Raw genomic sequence first — 17850 nt, 5'->3', positions numbered from 1 at the left:
AGGAAGAGGAGAACTGGGACGCTACACACAGGAAGAGGAGAACTGGGACGCTACACACAGGAAGAGGAGAACTGGGACGCTACACACAGGAAGAGGAGAACTGGGACGCTACACACAGGAAGAGGAGAACTGAGACGCTACACACAGGAAGAGGAGAACTGGGACGCTACACACAGGAAGAGGAGAACTGGGACGCTACACACAGGAAGAGGAGAACTGAGACGCTACACACAGGAAGAGGAGAACTGAGACGCTACACACAGGAAGAGGAGAACTGGGACGCTACACACAGGAAGAGGAGAACTGGGACGCTACACACAGGAAGAGGAGAACTGGGACGCTACACACAGGAAGAGGAGAACTGAGACGCTACACACAGGAAGAGGAGAACTGGGACGCTACACACAGGAAGAGGAGAACTGGGACGCTACACACAGGAAGAGGAGAACTGGGACGCTACACACAGGAAGAGGAGAACTGAGACGCTACACACAGGAAGAGGAGAACTGGGACGCTACACACAGGAAGAGGAGAACTGGGACGCTACACACAGGAAGAGGAGAACTGGGACGCTACACACAGGAAGAGGAGAACTGGGACGCTACACACAGGAAGAGGAGAACTGGGACGCTACACACAGGAAGAGGAGAACTGGGACGCTACACACAGGAAGAGGAGAACTGAGACGCTACACACAGGAAGAGGAGAACTGGGACGCTACACACAGGAAGAGGAGAACTGAGACGCTACACACAGGAAGAGGAGAACTGGGACGCTACACACAGGAAGAGGAGAACTGGGACGCTACACACAGGAAGAGGAGAACTGGGACGCTACACACAGGAAGAGGAGAACTGAGACGCTACACACAGGAAGAGGAGAACTGAGACGCTACACACAGGAAGAGGAGAACTGAGACGCTACACACAGGAAGAGGAGAACTGGGACGCTACATGGGTCATCATCTTACTGGAGGGGGATTAGGGTGGAGGAAGGTAGAGGAGGGTGGAAGGTAGAGGAGGGTGGAAGGTAGAGGAGGGGCGAAGGTAGAGGGGGAAGGTAGAGGAGGGTGGAAGAGTGGAGGGGGGAAGGTAGAGGAGGGTGGATGAAGGTAGAGCAGGGTGGAAGGGTAGGAGGGTGGAAGGGTAGAAGGGTAGAGGAGGGTGGATGAAGGTAGAGGAGGGTGGAGAAAGGTAAAGCAGGGTGGAAGGGTAGAGCAGGGTGGAAGGGTAGAGGAGGGTGGAAGGGTGGAGGAAGGAAGGTAAAGTGGGGGCGAAGGTAGAGGAGGGGCGAAGGTAGAGGAGGGTGGAGGAGTGGGGGGTAGAGGGTGGAAGGTAGAGGAAGGTGGTGGAGTGGGGGAAGGTAGAGGAGGGTGGAGGAGTGGGGGAAGGTAGAGGAGGGTGGTGGAGTGGGGGAAGGTAGAGGAGGGTGGTGGAGTGGGGGAAGGTAGAGGAGGGTGGTGGAGTGGGGGAAGGGAGAGGAGGGTGGAGGAAGGTAGAGGAGGGTAGAGGAGGGTGGAGGAAGGTAGAGGAGGGTGGTGGAGTGGGGGAAGGTAGAGGAGGGTGGTGGAGTGGGGGAAGGTAGAGGAGGGTGGTGGAGTGGGGGAAGGTAGAGGAGGGTGGTGGAGTGGGGGAAGGTAGAGGAGGGTGGTGGAGTGGGGGAAGGTAGAGGAGGGTGGTGGAGTGGGGGAAGGTAGAGGAGGGTGGAGGAGTGGGGGAAGGTAGAGGAGGGTGGAAGAGTGGAGGGTAGAGGGGGGAAGGTAGAGGAGGGTGGTGGAGTGGGGGAAGGTAGAGGAGGGTGGAGGAGTGGGGGAAGGTAGAGGAGGGTGGAGGAGTGGGGGAAGGTAGAGGAGGGTGGAGGAGTGGGGGAAGGTAGAGGAGGGTGGAGGAGTGGGGGAAGGTAGAGGAGGGTGGAAGGGTGGAGGAAGGAAGGTAAAGTGGGGGCGAAGGTAGAGGAGGGGCGAAGGTAGAGGAGGGTGGAGGAGTGGGGGGTAGAGGGTGGAAGGTAGAGGAAGGTGGTGGAGTGGGGGAAGGTAGAGGAGGGTGGAGGAGTGGGGGAAGGTAGAGGAGGGTGGTGGAGTGGGGGAAGGTAGAGGAGGGTGGTGGAGTGGGGGAAGGTAGAGGAGGGTGGTGGAGTGGGGGAAGGTAGAGGAGGGTGGAGGAAGGTAGAGGAGGGTAGAGGAGGGTGGAGGAAGGTAGAGGAGGGTGGTGGAGTGGGGGAAGGTAGAGGAGGGTGGTGGAGTGGGGGAAGGTAGAGGAGGGTGGTGGAGTGGGGGAAGGTAGAGGAGGGTGGTGGAGTGGGGGAAGGTAGAGGAGGGTGGTGGAGTGGGGGAAGGTAGAGGAGGGTGGTGGAGTGGGGGAAGGTAGAGGAGGGTGGAGGAGTGGGGGAAGGTAGAGGAGGGTGGAAGAGTGGAGGGTAGAGGGGGGAAGGTAGAGGAGGGTGGTGGAGTGGGGGAAGGTAGAGGAGGGTGGAGGAGTGGGGGAAGGTAGAGGAGGGTGGAGGAGTGGGGGAAGGTAGAGGAGGGTGGAGGAGTGGGGGAAGGTAGAGGAGGGTGGAGGAGTGGGGGAAGGTAGAGGAGGGTGGAAGAGTGGAGGGTAGAGGAGGCGGGAAGGTAGAGGAAGGTAGAGGAGGGTGGTGGAGTGGGGGAAGGTAGAGGAGGGTGGTGGAGTGGGGGAAGGTAGAGGAGGGTGGTGGAGTGGGGGAAGGTAGAGGAGGGTGGAAGAGTGGAGGGTAGAGGAGGGGGGAAGGTAGAGGAAGGTAGAGGAGGGTGGTGGAGTGGGGGAAGGTAGAGGAGGGTGGTGGAGTGGGGGAAGGTAGAGGAGGGTGGAGGAGTGGGGGAAGGTAGAGGAGGGTGGAGGAAGGTAGAGGAGGGTGGAGGAGTGGGGGAAGGTAGAGGAGGGTGGAGGAGTGGGGGAAGGTAGAGGAGGGTGGAGGAGTGGGGGAAGGTAGAGGAGGGTGGAAGAGTGGAGGGTAGAGGAGGGGGGAAGGTAGAGGAAGGTAGAGGAGGGTGGTGGAGTGGGGGAAGGTAGAGGAGGGTGGTGGAGTGGGGGAAGGTAGAGGAGGGTGGTGGAGTGGGGGAAGGAAGAGGAGGGTGGAGGAGTGGGGGAAGGTAGAGGAGGGTGGAGGAGTGGGGGAAGGTAGAGGAGGGTGGAGGAGTGGGGGAAGGTAGAGGAGGGTGGAGGAAGGTAGAGGGTGGTGGAGTGGGGAAAGGTAGAGGAGGGTGGTGGAGTGGGGGAAGGTAGAGGAGGGTGGTGGAGTGGGGAAAGGTAGAGGAGGGTGGTGGAGTGGGGGAAGGTAGAGGAGGGTGGTGGAGTGGGGGAAGGTAGAGGAGGGTGGAGGAAGGTAGAGGAGGGTGGAGGAGGGGGGGAAGGTAGAGGAGGGTGGTGGAGTGGGGGAAGGTAGAGGAGGGTGGAGGAGTGGGGGAAGGTAGAGGAGGGTGGTGGAGTGGGGGAAGGTAGAGGAGGGTGGTGGAGTGGGGGAAGGTAGAGGAGGGTGGTGGAGTGGGGGAAGGTAGAGGAGGGTGGAGGAGTGGGGGAAGGTAGAGGAGGGTGGTGGAGTGGGGGAAGGTAGAGGAGGGTGGTGGAGTGGGGGAAGGTAGAGGAGGGTGGAGGAGTGGGGGAAGGTAGAGGAGGGTGGTGGAGTGGGGGAAGGTAGAGGAGGGTGGTGGAGTGGGGGAAGGTAGAGGAGGGTGGAAGAGTGGAGGGTAGAGGAGGGGGGAAGGTAGAGGAGGGTGGTGGAGTGGGGGAAGGTAGAGGAGGGTGGAGGAGTGGGGGAAGGTAGAGGAGGGTGGAGGAGTGGGGGAAGGTAGAGGAGGGTGGAGGAGTGGGGGAAGGTAGAGGAGGGTGGAGGAGTGGGGGAAGGTAGAGGAGGGTGGTGGAGTGGGGGAAGGTAGAGGAGGGTGGTGGAGTGGGGGAAGGTAGAGGAGGGTGGAAGAGTGGAGGGTAGAGGAGGGGGGAAGGTAGAGGAAGGTAGAGGAGGGTGGTGGAGTGGGGGAAGGTAGAGGAGGGTGGTGGAGTGGGGGAAGGTAGAGGAGGGTGGAGGAGTGGGGGAAGGTAGAGGAGGGTGGAGGAGTGGGGGAAGCTAGAGGAGGGTGGATGAAGGTAGAGCAGGATGGAAGGGTAGGAGGGTGGAAGGGTAGAAGGGTAGAGGAGGGTGGATGAAGGTAGAGGAAGGTAGAGGAGGGTGGAGGAGGGTGGAGAAAGGTAAAGCAGGGTGGAAGGGTAGAGCAGGGTGGAAGGGTAGAGTAGGTTGGAAGGGTAGAGGAGGGTGGAGGGGTGGAGGAAGGAAGGTAAAGTGGGGGCGAAGGTAGAGGAGGGGCGAAGGTAGAGGAGGGTGGAGGAGTGGGGGGTAGAGGGTGGAAGGTAGAGGAGGGTGGTGGAGTGGGGGAAGGTAGAGGAGGGTGGAGGAGTGGGGGAAGGTAGAGGAGGGTGGTGGAGTGGGGGAAGGTAGAGGAGGGTGGTGGAGTGGGGGAAGGTAGAGGAGGGTGGTGGAGTGGGGGAAGGTAGAGGAGGGTGGTGGAGTGGGGGAAGGTAGAGGAGGGTGGAGGAAGGTAGAGGAGGGTGGTGGAGTGGGGGAAGGTAGAGGAGGGTGGTGGAGTGGGGGAAGGTAGAGGAGGGTGGTGGAGTGGGGGAAGGTAGAGGAGGGTGGTGGAGTGGGGGAAGGTAGAGGAGGGTGGTGGAGTGGGGGAAGGTAGAGGAGGGTGGTGGAGTGGGGGAAGGTAGAGGAGGGTGGAGGAGTGGGGGAAGGTAGAGGAGGGTGGAAGAGTGGAGGGTAGAGGAGGGGGGAAGGTAGAGGAGGGTGGTGGAGTGGGGGAAGGTAGAGGAGGGTGGAGGAGTGGGGGAAGGTAGAGGAGGGTGGAGGAGTGGGGGAAGGTAGAGGAGGGTGGAGGAGTGGGGGAAGGTAGAGGAGGGTGGAGGAGTGGGGGAAGGTAGTGGAGGGTGGAATAGTGGAGGGTAGAGGAGGCGGGAAGGTAGAGGAAGGTAGAGGAGGGTGGTGGAGTGGGGGAAGGTAGAGGAGGGTGGTGGAGTGGGGGAAGGTAGAGGAGGGTGGTGGAGTGGGGGAAGGTAGAGGAGGGTGGTGGAGTGGGGGAAGGTAGAGGAGGGTGGTGGAGTGGGGGAAGGTAGAGGAGGGTGGAAGAGTGGAGGGTAGAGGAGGGGGGAAGGTAGAGGAAGGTAGAGGAGGGTGGTGGAGTGGGGGAAGGTAGAGGAGGGTGGTGGAGTGGGGGAAGGTAGAGGAGGGTGGAGGAGTGGGGGAAGGTAGAGGAGGGTGGAGGAGTGGGGGAAGGTAGAGGAGGGTGGAGGAGTGGGGGAAGGTAGAGGAGGGTGGAGGAGTGGGGGAAGGTAGAGGAGGGTGGAGGAGTGGGGGAAGGTAGAGGAGGGTGGAGGAGTGGGGGAAGGTAGAGGAGGGTGGAAGAGTGGAGGGTAGAGGAGTGGGGGAAGGTAGAGGAGGGTGGTGGAGTGGGGGAAGGTAGAGGAGGGTGGTGGAGTGGGGGAAGGTAGAGGAGGGTGGTGGAGTGGGGGAAGGTAGAGGAGGGTGGAGGAGTGGGGGAAGGTAGAGGAGGGTGGAGGAGTGGGGGAAGGTAGAGGAGGGTGGAGGAAGGTAGAGGGTGGTGGAGTGGGGAAAGGTAGAGGGTGGTGGAGTGGGGAAAGGTAGAGGAGGGTGGTGGAGTGGGGAAAGGTAGAGGAGGGTGGTGGAGTGGGGAAAGGTAGAGGAGGGTGGTGGAGTGGGGGAAGGTAGAGGAGGGTGGTGGAGTGGGGGAAGGTAGAGGAGGGTGGAGGAAGGTAGAGGAGGGTGGAGGAGGGGGGGAAGGTAGAGGAGGGTGGTGGAGTGGGGGAAGGTAGAGGAGGGTGGAGGAGTGGGGGAAGGTAGAGGAGGGTGGTGGAGTGGGGGAAGGTAGAGGAGGGTGGTGGAGTGGGGGAAGGTAGAGGAGGGTGGTGGAGTGGGGGAAGGTAGAGGAGGGTGGAGGAGTGGGGGAAGGTAGAGGAGGGTGGTGGAGTGGGGGAAGGTAGAGGAGGGTGGTGGAGTGGGGGAAGGTAGAGGAGGGTGGAGGAGTGGGGGAAGGTAGAGGAGGGTGGTGGAGTGGGGGAAGGTAGAGGAGGGTGGTGGAGTGGGGGAAGGTAGAGGAGGGTGGAAGAGTGGAGGGTAGAGGAGGGGGGAAGGTAGAGGAGGGTGGTGGAGTGGGGGAAGGTAGAGGAGGGTGGAGGAGTGGGGGAAGGTAGAGGAGGGTGGAGGAGTGGGGGAAGGTAGAGGAGGGTGGAGGAGTGGGGGAAGGTAGAGGAGGGTGGAGGAGTGGGGGAAGGTAGAGGAGGGTGGAAGAGTGGAGGGTAGAGGAGGGGGGAAGGTAGAGGAAGGTAGAGGAGGGTGGTGGAGTGGGGGAAGGTAGAGGAGGGTGGTGGAGTGGGGGAAGGTAGAGGAGGGTGGTGGAGTGGGGGAAGGTAGAGGAGGGTGGAAGAGTGGAGGGTAGAGGAGGGGGGAAGGTAGAGGAAGGTAGAGGAGGGTGGTGGAGTGGGGGAAGGTAGAGGAGGGTGGTGGAGTGGGGGAAGGTAGAGGAGGGTGGAGGAGTGGGGGAAGGTAGAGGAGGGTGGAGGAGTGGGGGAAGGTAGAGGAGGGTGGAGGAGTGGGGGAAGGTAGAGGAGGGTGGAGGAGTGGGGGAAGGTAGAGGAGGGTGGAGGAGTGGGGGAAGGTAGAGGAGGGTGGAAGAGTGGAGGGTAGAGGAGGGGGGAAGGTAGAGGAAGGTAGAGGAGGGTGGTGGAGTGGGGGAAGGTAGAGGAGGGTGGTGGAGTGGGGGAAGGTAGAGGAGGGTGGTGGAGTGGGGGAAGGTAGAGGAGGGTGGTGGAGTGGGGGAAGGTAGAGGAGGGTGGAGGAGTGGGGGAAGGTAGAGGAGGGTGGAGGAGTGGGGGAAGGTAGAGGAGGGTGGAGGAAGGTAGAGGAGGGTGGTGGAGTGGGGAAAGGTAGAGGAGGGTGGTGGAGTGGGGAAAGGTAGAGGAGGGTGGTGGAGTGGGGGAAGGTAGAGGAGGGTGGTGGAGTGGGGGAAGGTAGAGGAGGGTGGAGGAGTGGGGGAAGGTAGAGGAGGGTGGTGGAGTGGGGAAAGGTAGAGGAGGGTGGTGGAGTGGGGGAAGGTAGAGGAGGGTGGTGGAGTGGGGGAAGGTAGAGGAGGGTGGTGGAGTGGGGAAGGTAGAGGAGGGTGGAGGAGTGGGGGAAGGTAGAGGAGGGTGGAGGAGTGGGGGAAGGTAGAGGAGGGTGGAGGAGTGGGGGAAGGTAGAGGAGGGTGGTGGAGTGGGGGAAGGTAGAGGAGGGTGGTGGAGTGGGGGAAGGTAGAGGAGGGTGGTGGAGTGGGGGAAGGTAGAGGAGGGTGGAGGAGTGGGGGAAGGTAGAGGAGGGTGGAGGAGTGGGGGAAGGTAGAGGAGAAAAGTGAGGGGTCACTCAAATGCAATAAACATTTGTGCGTGGCTGTGGATGTGTGTGAGTGTAGTTGGTGAGTGTGTGTGGCGGTGTGTGTCTCTGTACATGTATGTTATTACCTGGCTCTCCTTTTGAACCAGAGGTCCTCTTGAGGACGAAGCTGAACTCGTCACTCTGTCCGTACGAGATGATGATGTCATCCAGGTCCTCCATGACAGACCTGGCGCTGCACGTCATCAGACCCAGAGCTCTGTCGTCGTTGGGCTTCAGGAAGTTGTGCTGCTCTGCAAAACCTACAGCAACACAGGGACAGTCAGTCAACGAGTCAGTCAGTCAGTCAGTCAACAAGTGGGACAGTCAGTCAGTCAACGAGTGGGTCAGTCAGTCAACGAGTGGGTCAGTCAGTCAACGAGTGGGTCAGTCAGTCAACGAGTGGGTCAGTCAGTCAGTCAGTCAACGAGTGGGTCAGTCAGTCAGTGGATGAGTGAGTGGGTCAGTCAGTCAGTCAGTGGATGAGTGAGTGGGTCAGTCAGTCAGTCAGTGGATGAGTGAGTGGGTCAGTCAGTGGATGAGTGAGTGGGTCAGTCAGTGGATGAGTGAGTGGGTCAGTCAGTGGATGAGTGAGTGGGTCAGTCAGTGGATGAGTGAGTGGGTCAGTCAGTGGATGAGTGAGTGGGTCAGTCAGTCAGTCAGTGGATGAGTGAGTGGGTCAGTCAGTCAGTCAGTGGATGAGTGAGTGGGTCAGTCAGTCAGTGGATGAGTGAGTGGGTCAGTCAGTCAGTGGATGAGTGAGTGGGTCAGTCAGTCAGTGGATGAGTGAGTGGGTCAGTCAGTGGGTCAATCAGTCAGTCAGTCAGCGGGTCAATCAGTCAGTCAATCAGTGGGTCAGTCAGTGGGTGGGTCAGTCTGTGTGTCAGTCAGTCAGTCGGTCAGAGGGTCAGTCGGTCAGTGGGTCAGTCAATCAGTGGGTCAGTCAGTGGGTGGGTCAGTCTGTGTGTCAGTCAGTCAGTCGGTCAGAGGGTCAGTCGGTCAGTGGGTCAGTCAATCAGTGGGTCAGGTCAGTCGGTCAGCGGGTCGGTCAGTGGGTCAGTCGGTCAGTGGGTCAGTCAATCAGTGGGTCAGGTCAGTCGGTCAGCGGGTCGGTCAGTGGGTCAGTCGGTCAGTGGGTCAGTCGGTCAGTGGGTCAGTCAGTCAGTCAGTGGGTCAGTCAGTCAGTGGGTCAGTCAGTCGGCCAGCGGGTCAGTCAGTCAGTGGGTCAGTCAGTCAGTGGGTCAGTCAGTCGGTCAGCGGGTCAGTCAGTCAGTCGGGTCAGTCAGTCAGCGGGTCAGTCAGTCAGCGGGTCAGTCAGACAGTGGGTCAGTCAGTCAGACAGTGGGTCAGTCAGTCAGACAGTGGGTCAGTCAGTCAGACAGTGGGTCAGTCAGTCAGAGGGTCAGTCAGTGGGTCAGTCAGTCAGTCAGTCAGTCAGTCAGTCAGTCAGTCAGTCAGTGGGTCAGTCAATGGGTCAGTCAATGGGTCAGTCAGTGGGTCAGTCAAGCTACAGATACTAACACACTAGTGGTAATTGGTCACATGGCTTCTCGTTCAGTTACCCCAGTCCACTTCAAGGGTGCGCATCCTCTCCGGAGCTACAGATTCACCCCCCAGCTCCTCTCCGGAGCTACAGATTCACCCCCCAGCTCCTCTCCGGAGCTACAGATTCACCCCCCAGCTCCTCTCCGGAGCTACAGATTCACCCCCCAGCTCCTCTCCGGAGCTACAGATTCACCCCCCAGCTCCTCTCCGGAGCTACAAATACACCCCCCAGCTCCTCTCCGGAGCTACAGATACACCCCCCAGCTCCCCTCCGGAGCTACAGATACACCCCCCAGCTACTTACTTGTGGAAGTTCCTCCCATCCAACCGCACCACAATGTAACAGTTTTTCAGACAGGTGTCGTCTGTCTCGAAGTTACAGACGTACTGAAACTTGCTCTTGGCCATTCTGTCGCTGCTGGTGAAAACCCTGGCTACTGGTCGAAGGATGCACGTCTTGATGCCTCCTGGTAATCTACACGGCACTGGACCAAACTTGAGGGTTCTGTGTGAAAGGACAGAGCAGATTAAATCAATGTAGATTCTGTGGGAGAAGAACAAGCAGCACAAGGTTGGCTGTGGTCTTCATGTCAAATTCTGCTTTCTTAATATTCGACTTATATGCAATATTTTAGTGAAGCAAATATTGCAGGTAAGACCAGAAACACTCCCACCCACAGGCTCAACCTGGTCTCAGAGCATTTCTTATTATTCTGTACGTAAATCTGAAACACTCCATTTAGTATGATGTTACGTTTCGTATGGTATGTATTAATCTGTGGATGTCCATTATCCAGTTCCTGTGATATTACAAATTACAATTCGTATGATATGTTACGAATTTTCAAAAATGTTACATTTGTTACGAATTAGCAAAAGATACGATATGTTACAAATTCCAATTTGTTGTGGCTAACGTTAGCTAGCTGGCTAACAAGGTTAAAGGGTTAAGGTTAGCTAAACGGGTTACGGTTAGTGAAAGGGTTAGCTAACATGCTAAGTAGTTGCAAAGTTGCTAATTAGCTAAAATGCTAAAGTTGTCCGTCATGAGATTCGAAGACGGAATCTTTCGGTTGCTAGACATTCGCGTTATACGCCCATCCATCCACCCTGACAAACCAACCTCCTTTCATTTTTGCCTTAAGTAACCTTCCGTCTTATGTAACCATACCAAAAGGTAATATCAAACTATGTCGCATTTAGTCTGAGATCAGGCTGACAGGCTAGCTAGCTACATTACCAAAAATATGGGAACACCTGCTCGTCGAACATCTCATTCCAAAATCATGGGCATTAATATGGAGTTGGTCCCCCTTTTGCTGCTATAACAGCCTCCACTCCTCTGGGAAGGTTTTCAACTAGAGGTTGGAACATTGCTGTGGGGACTTGCTTCCATTCAGTCACGAGCATTAGTGAGGTCGGGCACTGATGTTGGGCGATTAGGCCTGGCTCGCAGTCGGCCCCATCGAACATCACAAAGGTGTTTGATGGGGTTGAGGTCAGGGCTCTGTGCAGGCCAGTCAAGTTCTTCCACACCGATCTCAACAAACCATTTCTGCATGGACCTCTTTGTGCATTGTCATGCTGAAACAGAAAAGGGCCTTCCCTAAACTGTTTCCACAAAGTTGGAAGCACAGAATCGTCTAGAATGTCATTGTATGCTGTAGCATTAAGATTTCCTTCACTGGAACTAAGGGGCCTAGTCCGAACCATGAAAAACAGCCAGAGACCATTATTCCTCCTCCACCACCAAACTTTCATTCATCTGACTGCCAGATGGTGAAGTGTGATTCATCACTCCAGAGACCGCGTTTCCACTGCTCCAGAGTCCAATGGCAGCAAGCTTTACACCACAGCAGCCGACGCTTGGCATTGCACATGGTGATCTTTGGCTTGTGTGAGGCTGCTCGGCCATAGAAACCCATGTCACGAAGCTCCTGACGAACAGTTCTTGTGTTGACGTTGCTTCCAGAGACAGTTTAAACTTGGTAGTGAGTGTTGCAACCGAGGACAGACGATGTTTATGCGCTACGGCGGTCCAGTTTACTGAGCTTGTGTGGCCTAACAATTCACCGGCTGAGAAGTTGTTTCTCCTAGACGTTTCCACTTCACAATAACAGCACTTACAGTTGACTGGGGCAGCTCAAGCAGGGCAGAAATCTGATGAACTGACTGACTTGTTGGAAAGTACAACGTTGAAAGTCACTGAGCTCTTCAACAAGGCCATTCTACTGCAGATGTTTGTCTATGGAGATTGCATGGCTGCGTGCTCGATTTTCTAGACCTGTCACCAACTGGTTTGGCTGAAATAGCCGAATCCAATAATGTGAAGGGATGTCCACATACTTTTGTATATAGTGTACTTACAAATGGTTGTCATCCTCTTCGGTCCATGATTTTAATTCTTCCTTAAAACAATGTTATAACTTAGTTTACTTTAGGTGAATCAATGTAAGTGATGCTATTGTCGAGGCAGTGCTGTAAGTTATTAGTATAAATGTTTTTGTGAGAATGTAGCTGACAAAGGACAGAACACAAGTTATTTTCACCAGTGATGGTATACAGTCCATCCATCAAATAGGTCCTACACGAACATATACTGCGAATTTCTGTTCCGGGACAGTATCTATCTCATCTACGATCTCAATACAAAAAAGCAAGAAACAAAAACAAACGAATATAAATAGTTTTTGTTGATTTTCTTTTGGTTCGGTTCCTGTACGTAATTCCCTTTAAAAAAAAACAAAAAAACAAAGCTTACAGACGACTAATATGTAATTTAGTTGCAGCTGCCTCAAATCTGCTGTATGGTCCTTCAGCGCCCTCGCCTGGTGAAAATAGAGAAAGGAAGCGGAAGAAGACTAACTTTCCCATGATTCTTAGCGTCGTGCATGTCTGCATTTGTTTTAAACATGGAGGAGAGCGAAAGAAGAGGAGATAAACAACAAAAATGTCCAGAATCAGAAAAGAAAGAGAGAGAATCAACAAGTGCATGTGCTTCAGATGCAACCGAACATACCGCAGAAGAAGATGATGATATCGCGGCAAAGTTGGACGTCACCTCCGATAAATTTGATCCACTCCTGGCGCTATACTCGGCTACTGTGCCTCTTCCATACCCAAACGTGAAATGCTTCAACAACATAGCCGAGTATGAGAGCTTTCTAAAGGGGGGACGGGGCCGCGCCAAGCCGGAGAACGTGGAGAAAAAACAGAGGAAAGCCAGGAAAGGTGTAGCGGATCCGGAGAGGATAGAGAAACTGAAAAGGTTGATGGTGAACAACCCGATAGAGGGAGAAGATGGAGAGGAGGGGACCAGCGGCACTGCCCGCCGTTGTAGAATACAGAAGGCTCCCAAGAATGTCCTGACCAGGATGCCTCGTATGTCGTGAATTATTTCTACCTATTGTAGGCCTGCTTTGAATCCTTTAGTTTTTGGGGGTGTGGTTTCAGATCAAAACATGACCTCTTTCATTCTTACTTATGATTATTGTCTCATATTGCCACATATTTAGGCAAATTAAAACCCTTCATTGATATGTGGGGCATTATTGATGAGTCAAACTTGTGGTTGACAGCCAGGTGAATTCTATTTAATGTCTACTTCCTGTTTATACAGTCCATACAGGAAGTCCTCTGGGGGAGCTGCACCGCTGCGTCCAGGAGAGGATCAGGGTAAAAGTTCACATCAGAACCTTCAAGGGGCTCCGTGGAGTGTGTTCTGGCTTCATAGTGGCCTTCGACAAGTTCTGGAACATGGTGAGAGCTCACCCCCTTCTCTCGCTCTTACCCGGCCCTACCCTACCCATGCCCTCCACCGCCTCTCGACAGGTGGCTTGCAGACTAGACTATAGTCTTGTGTAAGACAGTGCTCAAATAACCTTACACATCGCTGTCCTCGCTCTCAATCTCTCCCCTCACCCTCTATTCCCTCTCCCTCTCTCTCTCCCTGTTAGGCGATGGTAGATGTAGATGAGACCTACAGGGAACCTCTGCTGGGTGAAGCTCTCTACCACGAGAAGGCCCTCACTGTCACACGGGTAGGTCTGGTGCCACCGAAGGGCTCTGATCCTCTAGTCTAGTGGTGCATTCTAGAGAATAGGGTGTTGTCTTGGATGCAGATGATGACATTTCCAGATCATGTGCCACTCACTAAAAAAGGTACAGCCATTATCATTCTCTGCAATCAGAAAAGAAGCTGATTAGCTATCCCTCTCCTTCCCTAGCTCTTTGACAAGCTGAAACTCCAGGAGAGTGCGGCGCTGAGAGAATGTGAGGAGAAGAAGCAGATAGACAAGAGGAAAGCTGAACTCCTCCATCCCCCGCCTGAGACCCAAACCAGAGACAGCCGACGACGTGACTCCAATAGAGGGGACCCCAGAAGGAGAGGAGACCCTAGGGCAGTGGACCCCCGACTTGCAAGGGCCACAGTTGGGCCCCCAGTGGGTGATGACCCCGGAGCCCTAGGGGCCACAGGTAAGACCCAGGGGTCAAATGTTAAAGGTCAGGAGTCAGGGACTGAGGGGCCCAAGAGAAGAGGGTCCCAGAAGAAAGAAGTGTCCCAGCCCTACGGGAGGGTTCACACGCGCCACGTCAACCAGCTCTTCATACGGGGAGAGAACGTGCTTCTAGTCAACCTACAACCACTCTGAATCTATTGTGTGTTCTAGCCAGCAGGGGTGGCAACCTAGTCTGGAACTGGAAACCAGTCTGTTCCTGCTCTCTTGCCAACTTCTTTTGGAGTTTTCATGCCAAACGTGAACAGAAACCGACACTGCCGCCCGGGCTAGTGGCAACCCTCCAGGAAAGTTACTTGACCTGAAGGTCCAACGCGTTGAAGCTTTACCAAGATCCATCCAGCAAGACCTACAGTATCTACACTGGTTTAGACCAACCTGGAAGTCTCACTGCTACTGCATATCATATTGATATTCTCTGCTTTACGCAGACAGACATTAACTAGAAATAAAACATGAATTACCAAGCTGTCTTCTCTTGTCGTTTCTCATCTGGTCTTTGCCTCTGGGTCATATGAAATATGAAACACAGTATTGAAATGCAGGCATGGTGTGCACAACTGTAAATAACCACCAGAGGGCAGTATAGACTCATTCGAATGCAGGCATGGTGTGCACAACTGTAAATAACCGCCAGAGGGCACTATAGTCTCATTCTAAGACATCTCACTGAGTCGTTGGAAAAGAAAAACATAAATATTTAAATCATTGTAGAAAAGTGTTCATATAAAGATGGAACTGTAAAAGAGAAATGGGAATTTCTCTGGAATTTCTCTACTTTGATTTCACTTTTTCTGGATATAGTGAGGATTAAAATGTGATCTAAAAGTAGCCTAACCTAATACATGTCGTAAATATGCAGATTATAATCTCAAACTCAACTGCATCAATGCAGAAACCCATAAATGTCATCCATGCTATGCCCAGCCTGCCAACTCCAGATAACATATGGAGGCATATTGCCACTGAAAAGAGGAACGCCTACTGTTAGTCCCATTATCTTGCTTTTCTCTGTCAGAGCAGAAATGGCAGCGTGGTCTGGTCTCAGAGGACCTCATGTGTGTTATGAATAATGGAGAAGCTTCAGATTGCAGATGGTACTAAGCAGCAACTCTTATTTTGTCTAGACATTTCAGATTGTGCTTTATTCTTTCATGGCCACATCAGCTTGATGTATTGCAGGTCATTGGTTTTGTGTAGCTGCTGCTTTGTCTATAAACTACAGAGGTTACTCAAGGACAATAAACCTGAACCTTCAGTATTGCACATTTTCCATAATATCTTGGAGCTGTGTTGTGCAGTATCTGTTAATTGTTAAAACTGTGTCTGAGATAAGACATTATCCTGCAGCACCTGTCTTTAATTACTTTCTTATACCTCAATCTGATCTATTCATTCCCAAGCCAAGGTCCTCCACATGGTTGCATACCGATGCACTGGCCAGATGGCTGTACTGTGTGTAGGGCTGCACTGTGTATGTGTGTGTGTGTGTAGGGCTACACTGTGTGTGTGTGTTGGGCTGCACTGTGTGTGTGTGTAGTGCTACACTGTGTGTGTCTCAGCAGGTTCCAAGGCCACTGCTCTACTCCAATGCAGTAGTAACCAAGTTGGTCTTAGGTGAAATAAACACTTCATTACCAAACTGTAATCAACTGTTTTAATGTCAGATTCATGATGGGCCAATCAAATCAAAGAAAAACGACATCTTCAAGGCTTCTTTCGTTGGTGATGCTTCGCTTTTTCTTTTTATACATTTGCATAAACTAGTGTTTTCTTTTCAGTAACAATCCCACATTACCAAAGATCTCAGAACAATTGTAATAAGTAGAAAAAATGTAACAAAACAACGAAAGAATAAACACAACCCCTTAAAGACATCATCTCTTAAAAACGAACAAGAGTGGATGGATGTTGGTCGTTTCCAACAGGTAACACCTCCTCTCAGACTACTGTGCAGGGTTGGGGTCCAGTCAATTCAGAAAGTAAACCAAATTGTAAAAAATTCTCATTGAAAAGCATTGAAGAAAATTGGAATTTCAGTGTACCTCCAGAATTGACCCCAACTCATGGAAGAAGACATCTCTGAGCCGGAGGAGTCTACATGGGAGGTACTGGCCTGGTAGAGATGGGCCTGGCTTCAACATGTACAGAGTGCATCCCAAATTGCACCCATTTCCTATATAGTGCACTACTTTTGAGCCGAGTCCTATGGGCCCTGGTTGGAAGTAGTGCACTACAAAGTGAATAGGCTGCTATATGGGATGAATTCCAAAAAAGAAAAATCCTCTCCTAAACCTGGACTGTCTGAGAAACCTCCTTCAAAGATACTGTACGCTCTGGGGTGACGTTTCCCCCAAGTACAGATCTAGGATCAGCTTCCCCTCCCACAATCCCAACCATTTGTGGGGGGGGGATGCAAAACTGACCCAAGAGCAGCATCTAGGGGCAACTTCACCCAAATCCCAGAGGCTCCCAGGGGCCAGAGGGCACAGTAAGAACCACACAAACATACTGTGCTGTAGACAGTCTTAACCACTGTATCATCTCTCCGTCTGTCTCCTGTAAGTTATAATGAAGGAAAAAGGCCTCCGTCTCAGGCACCATGTGCTGTACTTAAAGAACACAGCCCACCAGGAGGCTGTTCCTACATCTACTGATCATCTTACTTGGATGCAAGGAAAAATATTATATTTCTTTAAAAAATATATACCCATAAGAAAGGCCACAAAGGAGATCTGTTTTATCATTACCACAGCTTCCTCATTTAACAGCTTTTAATCATTTCTCATTCATTCAGTTATTAAATCCATCAATAAACGATTGATTGATCTGTTAAATCTAATATTGAACAGAAATTCCACATTGGGAGTGTGGAACGCTGATATATAAAGTAAGTATTAAAAGACTGACGCCATAGCAACGTCTTGATTGACATCTGATTCCTTCCAATCGACACACACTTCACGGCATCATCGTATAATCAAGAACTCAATAACTTATTTGTCCGTCGCACCAGTAATATTTACAGTTGTAGGTAAGGGACAGGTCGAGGTAACTTAACATTCTGAAAGAGATGGGGAGTTATTGGGGTGGGATTATGATATGAAACTATATGTTTACTACTCTGGACATTTAAATGGTTAAGTAAAGCAAAACCCCTACTGACATTCTCTTCAAGGAAGATTCATGTGGGCAATTCCATGGTAACATAATTATTTTTTTTAAATGCAATTCAAAACAAAACAACATTATTGCAAAGTTTAGCCATACAAGTTTAAAAGTCATCCTTGTGCATATAATTGTATGGGTTGTTTAACTTTGAAATCACTGCTTTTTGTTTGGCTTACATTTTAAAGTAAAAAATCTGAGTCTCATTCTGTTACGGTTTCTCTCTCTCTCCCTCCTAGTTGTTCTCTCTCTCTCTCCGATTCAAACCCGAACAGCACACAACCATTACTGGACACCCTCTTGGAACTGATTAAAACATACATACATTCATGTATATTCATATCTTTATACATCACTTAAAAAAGATAGAAACAGGAAATGGAGGGGTGGCAGTCAGTATTTGATATTTGACAACATTCAAGTACTCTTTGTTTGCAGCTCTTTACAATCCTTCACAGACGGTCGATTGGATGGAGAGAAAAATAGAAACAACAGCCCTCCTCCTCTCTTTCACTTCTCTTCCCTCACTTCCTGAAGTTGCAGAAATCTGCGAATGCGTCTGATCCTTGCTTGGGCTGCTGCTGTACCATGCCAGAGCCCATAGACATGGCTGGCATCCTCATCCCCATGGTCATGTTAGCCTGGGGCATGGCACCCATGTTCATGCCCATTCCCATCATGCCCTGGCTGTGGCCCATGCCCATCCCAGCACCAGGGTGCATCATGGGAGTTGTTGCCGGTCTGATGGGGGCGGGTGCGAGGCCCATGCCGGCGAATCCCTGGGAGAGCATGTTGACGGGTGGGAGGGGCTGGCCTCCTAGAAGACAGGCACAGGAAGAAGTGGAGTCAGAAGACAGCATGACCTCACACACACAGGTTCACACTCTCCTCATCCACTTCACAAGTTGCACCAAGCATCCTTCTATGCCATACTGAACAAGGAGTCCCAAGAATAGTACTCTTAAGGTTAAATAAAAATGAATTAAAAAAAACTATTCTTCCATTCTGACTGAACCTAAAGCCTTTTGAATGGTCTTGTGCCCATCCATCCAACAGGAAGAACGTTCCGCCCCCTGAGGTTCTTAGATGCTCCACAACTGAATGGATCTCAAATCAACGTTTTGTTCAACAGACATTGAGCAGCGTTTTGAACCCCCTCCAGAAACACAGTACTCTTTCTATCCCAGTC

At 52.7% G+C, this 17850-nt stretch overlaps 3 protein-coding genes across 4 annotated transcripts in view; 1 reads left to right on the top strand and 2 right to left on the bottom strand.

The window, feature by feature from the left end:
* Positions 1 to 11471, bottom strand: part of LOC139574695 (probable tRNA(His) guanylyltransferase) — a 21680-nt gene extending 10209 nt beyond the window's left edge. Inside the window, exons 1-2 of the mRNA XM_071399505.1 lie at positions 11344 to 11471; positions 9281 to 9481 (exon numbers count right to left, since the gene is read on the bottom strand). Of these exons, the coding sequence (XP_071255606.1) occupies positions 9281 to 9384 (104 nt within the window). The 5' untranslated portion in view covers positions 9385 to 9481; positions 11344 to 11471. The remainder of the gene's footprint in view (positions 1 to 9280; positions 9482 to 11343) is intronic.
* A 338-nt stretch (positions 11472 to 11809) lies between these two features.
* Positions 11810 to 13960, top strand: lsm11 (LSM11, U7 small nuclear RNA associated). 2 transcript variants are annotated; one of them, XM_071399504.1, is made up of 5 exons: positions 11810 to 12357; positions 12596 to 12735; positions 12933 to 13016; positions 13203 to 13452; positions 13647 to 13960. In XM_071399504.1, the coding sequence occupies exons 1-5, from the start codon at positions 11868 to 11870 to the stop codon at positions 13796 to 13798; spliced, it is 1116 nt and encodes a 371-aa protein (XP_071255605.1). In that variant the 5' UTR covers positions 11810 to 11867; the 3' UTR covers positions 13799 to 13960. The 2 variants fall into 2 exon arrangements, with proteins under 2 accessions (XP_071255605.1, XP_071255604.1); XM_071399503.1 differs by having other exon boundaries at positions 11839 to 12357; positions 13203 to 13772.
* Positions 13961 to 16961: 3001 nt separating this feature from the next.
* The window catches only part of LOC139574693 (clathrin interactor 1-like), a 36737-nt gene continuing 35848 nt past the window's right edge, over positions 16962 to 17850 (bottom strand). The window contains exon 12 of the mRNA XM_071399501.1: positions 16962 to 17478. Coding sequence (XP_071255602.1) covers positions 17186 to 17478 — 293 coding nt within the window. The 3' untranslated portion in view covers positions 16962 to 17185. The remainder of the gene's footprint in view (positions 17479 to 17850) is intronic.

The sequence above is a fragment of the Salvelinus alpinus genome, chromosome 4 (genome assembly GCF_045679555.1).
Source record: "Salvelinus alpinus chromosome 4, SLU_Salpinus.1, whole genome shotgun sequence".
Lineage (NCBI taxonomy): Eukaryota > Metazoa > Chordata > Actinopteri > Salmoniformes > Salmonidae > Salvelinus > Salvelinus alpinus.
This window is presented reverse-complemented; position numbering and strand designations above follow the sequence as displayed.

What these genes read in the sequence shown, in the direction of transcription:
- lsm11 (XM_071399503.1), top strand. Translation starts at nt 11,868, where the DNA reads ATGTCTGCATTTGTTTTAAACATGGAGGAGAGCGAAAGAAGAGGAGAT. An exon ending in TGTCCTGACCAGGATGCCTC is followed by an intron (nt 12,358 to 12,595) that starts GTATGTCGTGAA and finishes CTGTTTATACAG; the next exon opens with TCCATACAGGAAGTCCTCTG. An exon ending in TCGACAAGTTCTGGAACATG is followed by an intron (nt 12,736 to 12,932) that starts GTGAGAGCTCAC and finishes TCTCCCTGTTAG; the next exon opens with GCGATGGTAGATGTAGATGA.